Source organism: Carassius carassius, chromosome 20, assembly GCF_963082965.1.
Source record: "Carassius carassius chromosome 20, fCarCar2.1, whole genome shotgun sequence".
Taxonomy (NCBI): domain Eukaryota; kingdom Metazoa; phylum Chordata; class Actinopteri; order Cypriniformes; family Cyprinidae; genus Carassius; species Carassius carassius.
The window spans coordinates 2,132,199-2,144,459 of NC_081774.1; the positions used below are offsets into that span (position 1 = coordinate 2,132,199).

At 33.9% G+C, this 12,261-nt stretch overlaps 1 protein-coding gene across 1 annotated transcript in view; it reads left to right on the plus strand.

Moving 5' to 3' along the window:
- LOC132096007 (potassium/sodium hyperpolarization-activated cyclic nucleotide-gated channel 2-like) overlaps positions 1 to 12,261 on the plus strand; it is a 48,335-nt gene that overhangs the window by 32,440 nt on the left and 3,634 nt on the right. Inside the window, exons 5-7 of the mRNA XM_059501116.1 lie at positions 3,321 to 3,467; positions 4,758 to 4,998; positions 10,926 to 11,090. Coding sequence (XP_059357099.1) covers positions 3,321 to 3,467; positions 4,758 to 4,998; positions 10,926 to 11,090 — 553 coding nt within the window. The remainder of the gene's footprint in view (positions 1 to 3,320; positions 3,468 to 4,757; positions 4,999 to 10,925; positions 11,091 to 12,261) is intronic.

Below are 12,261 nucleotides of genomic sequence, written 5' to 3' on the forward strand. Positions count from 1 at the left end.
AATGAGGCAGTATCATAGACTCGTATTGCTTTACATTTATATTAAAAGATAAGGTGGCTATATTTAGATTATATTTATACATTTGGAAGACACTTTTATCTAATGCAAGTTACATTATAATTTTTTTTGCATTTGATCAGTTTATTGAAATCAAAACCCATTGGTGTTGCAGCGTTATATGCTCTATCTAGTCTAGCCCTAAAAGAAAACTCTGTGCTTTGCTTACACTATTTATGAATCAGTTATTCTTTGGAGGACGTCTGCAGGTGTTGAAAAATTGAGGTTTTCCTGTGATATTAGAATGAATAACATCAGCATTTACATGCTAAACCAGTAAGAACACTGGCATGTCCTGACCTGTACTTGTTCATAACCTTTGACAATGATTGGTAAATTGCTCCATCAACGGCGACTCAGTTTTCATTTAATTTGGCTGTAGATGAGGCGAGAGCGGATGCAGTCTGACGTCACGCTGGTCTATCAGTCCATCTTTATCACATTGCTTTCTTCTGACTTGCCCAGTAAACACAATTTTCTTTATCGGTCCATCAGTGAACCACTTAGATCAACACTGCTGCTTCTTCAACTCAGTAAGTGAGCGACATCTTCACTGTGAAGCATCTGGATCAATGAAACGCTGGGAGAAGCTGTTTCAGGGTGAAGGTCCACTTAAGAATAGTCCTGCTGATGCACAGAGAGATGTTTTCCAACATGTATATGACACGCTACGGGGGAAGTCGTGGCCTAATGGTTAGAGAGTCGGACTCGCAATCGAAGGGTTGTGAGTTCGAGTCTCGGGCCGGCAGGAATTGTGGGTGGGGGGAGTGCATGTACAGTGCTCTCTCCACCCTCAATACCACGACTTAGGTGCCCTTGAGCAAGGCATTCAACCCCCAACTGCTCAAGTACATTCAACTGTTATTTCAAGAAGTTAAGGACATTTTTTTGAATCCATGGAAGTTCTACAATTTTAAAATATAGTATATTGAACAGTATTATTTCAAAAGATCAAATAGAATTAAATGTATTTATTTATTTATTTATTTTTGAATCTCTTGAAGTTTTATAGTATTCTAAAATCAAATGCATTTAATTCTGTTTTATCAAAAGACCAAGTGAAATTCGAATTTTTTACAAATATTTAAGATTCTAAAATTCTAGTCTAGTACATTCAGTTCTATTATTTCAAAATATCAAGGATTTTTTTGATGTTGTTTGTTTGTTGATAGATTTTTTATCTTTTCAAAATTTCTAAAATGTAGTACATTGAACTCTGAAAAAACTCTGGAAGTTCTAAAAATCTCAAATCTATTCTATTGAACTTAGTGTTTTCAAAGGATCAAATAAAATGTTATGTTTTTCATGTGACCTCCTTTTAAAAGCAATCTTTGAACACTGTTGACCCAGCGCTGGCACTGACAGATGCCGCCCACTTTCATGTTTGTATGAAGTTGTGGAATGAGAGCAGTAGTGGGACCTTTATAAAACTCAACACACAGGCAATTATTCTCACAAGTGGTTCACGGACCTTTACAGGTGCTTCACAAACGCCTGCGTCAGCAGATGCTCAGTGCAACAGGGAACACACACGACTGCTAATGCCGCCACTCTGACCTGCTTTCTTTGTTTTGCCTAAATCATTCCATCATTACTGTTCTCTTTCTGTCTCCGTAAATAACTCAGTTTGAGGGATGCTTGGCTCGTTAGTGTTAACTAATGATCTGAGTCTGGGATTTGGGGGTCCCAAATTTGGGTCCCAAACCTGGATTACAGCAATGGGAGAAAATTCAATTCAATTCAATTCAAGTTTATTTGTATAGCGCTTTTTACAATACAAATCGTTACAAAGCAGCTTTACAGAAAATTATGTTTCTACAATATTTAGTAGTAGCTAGTAGTTTGTGCACGTTTGACAGGATTTTAGAAAAAATAAAAAATAATAATAATAATAATACAAGACGTAGTCAGCTAGACGATGAACTATCAATATTATTAATTAATAGTTATCACATGATGCAGTCACACATGTAGCAATAATTATTTAGTTCTGTTGTTGATTCAAGGTTAGGATCATCTGGGGTCCTCTGAGGGTCAGCATCATCTCTTCTCAGGTGTTCTGAGAAGAGATGATGAAAACACGAAAGTTACTTTTTACGCTGACATGGATGTTTTTTCCAGCAACCTGTTTGGCCCTTTTAGAAAGTAAACTTACTGAAAACAATTTTTCACCCTCTTACTAGGTGTTTTCGGGGGATATTTTTTCCCCCTGTGCTTTACTGAAGATTTCCAATCTAAAATTAACATGCCTTATGAGGTGGAAATGACATGTTATGGATAACTCACCCTCTGTTTTGCTTTTTCATAACATTTTATGAATTCTAAATGAAAGCAGTTAAATAATATGGAATAATATGACATGATTACAGATATTTTCCTATTTTTATCTCTCATGTTTTATCCTAAGCTCTTTACTTACACATCTTTGTAACAGTGTTGTTTTAGTATCATTGAGATACTTGAGTTAGATTTTTTTATTTTTTTTGCATATTTTCATTTTATTGCATATATATTGTTATGTTTGGTATATTTTATATGCTTTATGAGTGTACATTTAGGCATATTAAATTTTTTGAGTACTCTGTGTTTTGTACTACAATGACCTGGACTTGGCAAAACATGCAGCAGAATACAAATGACTGAAGAAGTGTTAATCATCAAGAGTGATGAACTGTTATTTGTCCTGTGATTTTCTTTGTCTTTGTTCTCCCCTGGCCTTGTTTTTCTTGGATACTGACCAGCTGTTACAGTGTGTGTTGAATAACCTTGGCATGGCTCGTGTCAGTAAATGTTTTGTACTCCAGAGGATGCCAGTTTTTTTTGAACATTTATTCAATTAGGTCCTGTGGAACTCGTGCCTTGCTTTGGAATGGCTGTGTCACAATTGGCTCACTAAAGCAGTGTTATTTTACCATTATTTATATACTATTGCGCATTTTATTAATATTTGAATTAGCTTTTATTTTTCATACTTTCAGTTTTAATTGTATTTATTTTATTTTATTTTGGAAACTGTAGTGATACAACTTAAACTAAATGACAATTAGATAAAAATAAAATAAAATAATGAAATGTATATTTGAATTTATTTCAACCTTATTTCAAAATAACATAAATGTTTAAATGGTTTCAGTTTTAGTTAATGATAATAATCCTGGTTTAAAGAACTGACATGATACTGTACATTTCTACCGAAAGTGCTTGAGATGAAAAAACTTCGTCATTTTCTTTACATCTCTGTCTTACATTTCTTGTCTCTGCAGTACAAACAAGTGGAGCAGTACATGTCCTTCCACAAACTTCCAGCAGATTTCCGACAGAAAATCCACGATTACTATGAGCACCGTTACCAGGGCAAGATGTTTGATGAAGAAAGCATCCTAGAGGAGCTGAACGATCCGCTCAGAGAGGTGTGTGTGTGTGTGTGTGTGTGTGGGAGTGTGTGTGTTTGCAAAGGTCTGTCTATGTCTGTAAACATCTGTGGAAAAAATCTCCCAGAAGGCCATGCAGTTGTCGCAGAGCTTTCCAGAACAATGAAAGGATGCTGAAGCGGGAATGGCTTCCAAACTCATTCGTGTCACAGTAAACAGCTAAATCCCTTCCGTGAATGCCTTCCAGCTTTCTCTGCACTGAATGTAACATTAATGTGATGCTTTGTAGCTGAATTACACCAAGAAATGTCCAGGTCATATTTCACCTCATAATCAAATTATATATAACGTTACAACAATTATATATGCATTTCAACAAATATTAGGCTATAATATACTATAATAACTATATAGTTTTTTTTTCCAGTTCAAATTGTTTCTTATAATTATTATTACAAGTCTTTCAGATAAATTGTTTTTTTATATAAGCATAAATGAAATTCAGTAAAAAAAATACAAAATAAGTTATTTTTTTCCCCATGCAAAGTTTTATTATTATCATCAAGATTTGTATATATTAATAATAGTAATTTTTCTGGACTTTTTTAAAAATATTTTATAAGCATGAATTAAATATTATTATTATTTTTTTTTTTACGAATAAACATGTTTATTTAAATATCATTGTATATACTGTATACTATACTATAATAAGTATTTATATTTTTTGTTTATTATTATTATTATTATTTTAAAATAATTACAAAAGATATTAGGCTATAAAATACTATAATAATAAGTTCATTTTCTCTATGCAAATTAATGTTCATAATAATAATAATAATAATAATAATAATAATATATTTCAGGTAAATTTTATTTTTTATAAAAGCATAAATTAAATGCAGTGCAATAAATGCCAGGCTATAATATAGTTTAATAATAAGTTTCATTTTCTCTATGAAAATGATGATGATGATTAAATATTTATTCACTTATTATTACATTTCAAGATTTTTATTAGCAAATTATTATTATTATTAATAATAATAATAATATATATTTTAAAATAATATAAAACTAACACAGAGGAAAGGCTTAGAGCCGAAATGTTTGTCTTTTCCCATCAACAATGAATGTAAGATCAAACGAAAAAAGAAGACTGTTTTTGTTAGTGTGGATCCTATACAAAATAATATTAAATTAAATAATACATTATTTATTACCCAAACATTACTTGACAGTTTTCATGTGATTCACCCTTATGTTTGTGTATAAGATATGCATCTTACCCTCTGGACTTCTTTCCCTCATTTCCTTCGCCGTCAGGAAATCGTGAACTTCAACTGTCGTAAGCTGGTGGCCTCCATGCCCCTGTTCGCCAACGCCGAACCCAACTTTGTGACAGCCATGCTGACGAAGCTCCGTTTCGAGGTCTTCCAACCAGGCGACTACATCGTCCGTGAGGGCACCATCGGCAAGAAGATGTACTTCATCCAGCACGGCGTGGTGAACGTGATCACCAAAGGAACGGTGGGCTTGAAGCTCTCCGACGGCTCCTACTTCGGAGGTACGATGCCACTCAAATTAACCTCGTAAATTAGATGGGAATTAAACCATCACTTTACTTAATTAAACTGCTCAAATCCTTATTGAACCCCATAACATTTGAAATCATTTAAGCTTCTATTTTAGCACTTTACACGTATCTTAATTATATCGACGGTAAATGAATTGAACTTTAACGGCATTCAAAAACATTTTTTACTTTTACTCCTGCATCTGATACAGTCAGACCTTAGATTTAAAAGTCTAAATTTAATCACTTGTTATTCTCTAACCATTTAACAGGCTACTTGTATTTTCTCTATATTTAAAGGCAACCAAACTGCACCAAACTGAACAGAATTTTTTCCCCCAAACATTTCCCTGACTGAAAGATATTCCCGTCCCAAATCTGTTCAAGTAAACAGATAAAAGTTTTAAGTCTTCAGGAAGTGGTTTACTTGCTAGTTTCTGAACATCAAATTTGCATGAGAGACGGGAATTTAATATTAAAATGATATGCTTTCCAGTGTCATCAGGGAATCAGTGTCATCTCAAGATTAAGTTCACACTGAGAATGAGAACTTTTACTATATTCACAACACTCACTGCACAACGCTTTGTTATCCTAAGTGTGCATTGCAGTTATTTAGATACAGTCAGATGATTTTGATTGGCCGTTGATGTTTTTATCATTTATGAGCTGGAAAAAAATAGCTCTGAAAGTGATTCGACATGTCTTTCTTCCGTGCCGTTGTTGTGTAGCTATGGTGTGAACTTGCTATTCTCTTATAAGAAATTGTGGTTAGTTATTGTAATAGTTGTTCTTAAGGTGTAAAAATGTCTTACTTTTGTGTGAGGGTGGAAATTTTCCTATGCAGATTTTGCATCAGATATAAGTCTGTCAATGACACTAAAATTGTATGACCTCCAGGGTTATTATTGTTGATCAAAACTAAAACCTAACATAAAAATTATAATTAATAATAATAATAATATTTTTTTACTACTTGAAATAAAAAAACTTTAACTGGGATAAAATATTTAAATTAAATCTTTTTAATTATTTATTTTTATTTAATTTCAGCAATTTGCCAAGGCAACATTTCTCATATTTATCAAATTTAATATGATGTACTAAAACTAAAACTGAAAATGCATAAAATACACACACACACACAAACACACACACACACACACACACACACACACACACACACACACACACACACACACACACACACACACACATACACACACACACACACACACACACACAGACACACACACACACATATATATATACTGTATGTATATATATATGTATGTATATATATATATATATATATATATATATAGTTAAAATAAATCTCAACTGAAATAAAATATTTAAAAAACACTAAAAAATAAGCTATATAGACAATGCAATAAATAAATAAATACAAATTAAACTAATGCTATTTAATAAAAATTGCGCAACTTTACACAAATGAATAAAACTTACTAAAACTTAATAGGACAGGACAGAGAGACAGATGATTACAATTGTTTGGAGTTATTAAAAATACACTCAATAAGGATCCATTTTGGTTATATAGTCCTGTATTCTTGAAGAGTATGATTTCTAGATGAACAATGTGCTCCATGTTGTAAAAGCTAGTTAATCCTTTAGAACCCAATAGAATGTGGATGTAGAATGTTGCTAATTCTAAAAAGAATTTGTTTTTTTTTTTCAATGAACCAGACAGCAGAAAAACTAGTTCACAATTGCAAGTATAGGCTACTTTGTTTTAAAGAGCACAAACCCCTCTTTAATATGACACCAAACAACATTTACCTCTCATTGTTGAGATAGTTGATAAGAAAAACAAACTATACCACCAAATTACTCACACAAAACGTCCTAATAATATATATATGATGTTCATATTATTCACTCACCGTTAATATTGTATATTAATGATATTGGAAATTCATTAGAAACATGAGAAAATATCTACTTCGTCGAATATACAGCTAAACAAAAATATACAGCTTTAAAAATGCAAGGCGGGTTTTAATCCCCAAATATCATGCGTTAGCTACATCTCTTCCAACGTGTAACTCGTCGTGAGCGCTTTGATGCAGCCATTTAATGTAATTTAAAGTAATAATTAAAATAATCAAATGGCATCATTTTAAGTTTTTCTAGAGAAGGGCTGTACGGCCGTTATGGGTTTTAAAGGGTTAACATTAGAATAGTCAGCCGAAGTTGCAATTGTATAAGTTAACTCTGCTAACCTAGCTACAAAAACAATGAAAAATATCTTATGCTGTGTTATTTGACTTTAGCTGACTGAGTGGCTAGTGCAGTAGGTGACAATCTGACAGACTTTATAATAGCGACAACGATTTGTCTTGTCTTATTTGTTGTCTTATTATAATATATATTAATTTAGGTAACGTTAAATCATCACACTATCCTCCTGCACCAGCCCTGATTTACACTCCCTCCCTGTTAATCATGTAACTACCATGCTTACCGTTTCTATTACACTCTCCTGCTCACTTTGTCCCTCCTTGACTTCACAATCAGACACCTGCTCCTCTACCTGGGTGCCGCCGGCATTGCCATGGCTAGTCACCTCTCCTCCATGTGCTATTTTCACCTGTTTTTGCAAAATGTCGTCAAGTACTGTAGGCTTGGAAACGGAAGCTACAGCACTAAACATGTCGGTTATTTTTTTGGCCCGCAACTTTTCCACACCCCCCTTGCCCTTGCGCTTTTGTTTCTGTCTCTGAGCCACTGACTGCATCTGACACAAGAAAAAGAGGGGGAGGGGGTGGAGCCTGTTAAGAGGTGATTGGTCCAGCCCAGTGTCAGTATGGAAAATGAACCAATGGGCCGCTGTCCCTGCTTTATGGGCCGGTCGTTGGCAAAAAAAAAAAAAAAATTATATTATATCGACATGGCCCGGTATGCCAGATTACCAGTCCAGCCCAGGACTGACTCAGTTTTGCTGAAACGTGTCACGTTTCTGTGTGTTAGGAAACAGTATTTGCTTCTTAAGTCACAATAGTCTCTGAATCCTCTGGAAAGTGAGCTGTGATGATTGTGAGCTGATGGAGAGATCCAGAGAGAGAGTGTGATGCTGAGGAGAGGAACACGATCCCTCTGCAGTCTTAAACCCACATGAGTCAGCCGATCTCAGCTGCAGAGGGCAGGAGGCCCTGGAAGAGGCTCTCGGCTCGTGACCTTGGAAAGGTCAAAGACAAACTGATGTCTTGTGTAGCCTGAGATCAAGGGAGAAAAGAGAGGAGCCGCCTGATCGTGTGTGTAGAAGGATCAGTCTCAGTATTACCACGGGAAAAATGTGCTGCTGTTTTCATAGCTAAGACTTAATGAAGTTCTCAGTCGCGGTGTTTCTTTTTTAATTCAATTGGCAAAATAAAAACAGACACCCATTGTTACCATGCAGTAAGGGATATCAAATGGATGTAAAATTTCACCTCAGTCAAATGAAAGGACAATTATATTTTTTATCAAATGTTGACATTATTTTCAGTTTAATGGAAAAAGACAGATTTAATGTTATTGACCCTTTATGCAAATTATAGATCTAAAAAAAATCAAATGCACCTATAAATTTAATAGAAATAAATATATTTTGAATAAAACAAAAACATGATTTTTGTATTTTTGCATTATTTTCAGGACAAGTAAGCACATTTCCCTCCAAATTCTCATGACCATATTGCAAAATCATTTGTAAAATGTATATACTATAATATTAAGAAGATAGATAATAGAAAACATCACATACATGTTTACATTAAATCTATTGAACAACAGAAATCTATTGAAAAATATTTTTTTTTTAGTATATATATTTTTTCTATTTTCACTTTAATTTTCCCTCAAATTAATTTTATTTGTGTGATTTTGCCGTTTTTGATTAATTGGTTGAATTTGTTGATTTTTAGTGTATTTAGTTTAAATTATTTTAGTAAAACTACTGTTAATCTAAAACAAAATCTGAAAAAATGGAACAAGCTGAAATAGAATGAATTCCATTGAATTTTTTATTATATAACATTTACGGTTTATTTTAAGTAACATGGTTTTAGTTTTAGTCGATTAAAATAGCCCTGATTTGCTCTCCATTTTTTGAGAGACTTTTCTTCAGTGCAGTAGCATTTATGTTTAGTATGTGTTAATGGATTTTAAAGGTGTATAATCAGGAGAAAGAACAAATTAGATACAAGTGATGTTTTGTGCTCATGTGTTTGTCCACACATGTTTGTTTTTGTGTGTGTGTGTGTCCATCTTTATGTTCGTACTTGTGATTGTGGATTTAATTTACTGCCTTCGGTTTGATGGATGACCTGACTCTGGATGAACGCCGCTGGATAACTAAGTTGAATTTTTCGGACTGATTTGGAGTGCAGACAGGGAAAGGAGCTGAACACACAGAGGACCCTGATGGATGGGTCAGGACTTAATACACAGAATGACACACAACATGTACAATGAATGACGTATATTATCTTCAGAGGCTGTATGGGTTATTTCTCTCCCATGCTGAGGAGCTAGATGTTTCATGGTTGTGTTTCAATATCATATGGGTTAAATTTAATCTCAAGGAACCAGTGTGTGATCTTCTAAATATAGACACAAAGTAACCTTGCACATTCACCATGAAACAAGGTCATATATATATATATATGCACATATGACGTATGCAGCCAGTATTACCAGTAAAAAGGAATAATACATTTTTTTTAATGTTTTTGAAAGAAGTCTTTGCACACCAAGGCTGCATTTGTCTGATAAAAATACAGTAATATTGCAAAATATTATTATTCAAATTCAAAATAAATGCTTTCTATTGAAATGTATTTTAAAATATATTTTTGTGATTCAAAGCTGATTTTTTCAGCATCATTACTCCAGATTTAATTTTTTTTTTTTTTATAAATTAAAAAATATTCTAATAGAATAACAAAATACAAAACAGTTACTGTAAAATGTAATAATATTTCACAATATTACAGTTTTATTGCCCCCTCCCCTCCAAATAATGGCAGACCTGGTATGGAAAAATTACTTTTACAAAAAAGTAATTGCAACTTTTTATCTGACAATTCGGACTTTTTCCTCACAGTTGCAAGTTTATATCTCGCAATTCTGACTTTATTATTTTTTTGCAACTGTTATTTTATATTATGCAAATCTCTTTATAATCCTATAATTCTACGAAGAAAGTCAGAATTAAGAGGAAAACATCATATTTGCAAGAAACAAGACAGAATTGTGATTTTATATCCCACATTTCTTACTTTATTTCTTGTAATTATGAGTTTATGTCTTGCAATTTTAAGAAAAAAGTCAGAATTGTGAGATAAAAAGTTGCAATACCATTTTTTTTTTCAGTGGCATAAGTAGGCTTCCATATAGCCTTGGTGAGAAAACTTTTTTATTTTTCTGTGCAACACAAAATAAAATGTTGCAGGGGGTCAATGCGTTTGGACCCCGAATGTTCTTGAAAATATCTTTTCGTGTTCCACAGAAGAAAGTGACAAGAAGGGAAGTGAGTCATAGCAGAATATCAATTTAAAACAGGATACAGGAAAGTATTTTAACACTGAAATAATTACACCCTTCATTTTTAAGACACGAGAGCTCAATAAAGCAGGAATACATTCACCAATTTGTAATAAGCGTTCAAATCACATACTTTTGAATGAAGTCTGATAAAGTTTAATTACTTTCCGCAAGGCAGATATTTTAATTCACACCCTGCTCAATGGAGGACTCTTCAGGGTTTCAGTTTTCGAACAATTTAAAAACACTCGGCGTCTAGAAAAGGTCACAAAGTTCCTTTCCCCAAGAGAACGGCAATATCAAGATGTTATTTAATCATTCCGGTGCTCTTGAATCTTAAATGTGTGTGTGTTATTTCTCTCCTTCAGAGATCTGTCTGCTGACGCGGGGCCGTCGTACGGCGAGTGTGCGAGCGGAGACCTACTGTCGCCTGTATTCGCTCTCCGTGGATAATTTTAATGAGGTTTTGGAGGAGTATCCCATGATGAGGAGGGCTTTTGAGACAGTAGCCATTGACCGACTGGACCGCTTGGGTAAGCAAAACTTTCTCAAAGAACAGTAATGTGAAATTTTTTATGCCTTAAAGGGTTATTCAGGGTTAAAGGGTTAGTTCACCCAAAAATTTAAAATTATGTCATTAGTAACTCACCCTCATGTCGTTCCAAACCAGTAAGACCTCTGTTCATCTTCGGAACACAGTTTAAGATATTTTAGATTTAGTCTGAGAGCTCTCAGTCCCTCCATTGAAGCTGTGTGTACGGTCTACTGTCCATGTCCAGAAAGGTAAGAAAAACATCATCAAAGTAGTCCATGTGACATCAGAGGGTCAGTTAGAATATTTTGAAGCATCGAAAATACATTTTGGTCCAAAAATAACAAAAACTATGACTTTATTCAGCATTGTCTTCTCTTCTGTGTCTGTTGTGAGCGAGTTCAAAACACTGAAGTGTAATGATATCCGGTTCGCGAACGAATCATTCGATGTAACCGGATCTTCTTGATCCAGTTCACCAAACCGAACTGAATCGTTTTAAACGGTTCACGTCTCCAATATGCATTAATCCACAAATGACTTAAGCTGTTAACTTGTTTAATGTGGCTGACACTCCGTCTGAGTTCAAACAAACCAATATCCCGGAGTAATTCATTTACAGTACACTGACTGAACTGCTGTGAAGAGAGAACTGAAGAATGAATGAATGTTTTTCTTACCTTTCTGGACATGGACAGTATACCGTACACACAGCTTCAATGGAGTGACTGAGAGCTCTCAGACTAAATCTAAAATATCTTAAACTGTATTCCGAAGATGAACGGAGGTCTCACGGGTTTGGAACGACATGAGGGTGAGTTATTAATGACATAATTTTAATATTTGGGTGAACTAACCCTTTAAATACAGTTTGAGCTTTACGGATGCCTTCTGTGTCAACATAATATTGACTTGTTGAGTTTGAAAAAAACAACAGAAGACCTGTTAACAGTAATGCACTTGTCCTATTATCTTCTAATGTGAATGTTCCTGTGGGTTTAAAAGCAGGAATGTGGAATCGATCTCACATGTTACAGAAGAACACAGTAGGTACAGTCTTTTAACAGGGTAGCCAGTAGATAAATTAAGAAATAAATAGGATAAATAAGTAATAGGTTGTCTTTTATTGCTCAAATCTATCATAGTTTTTAATAAAGATCCTGTGGATTCTG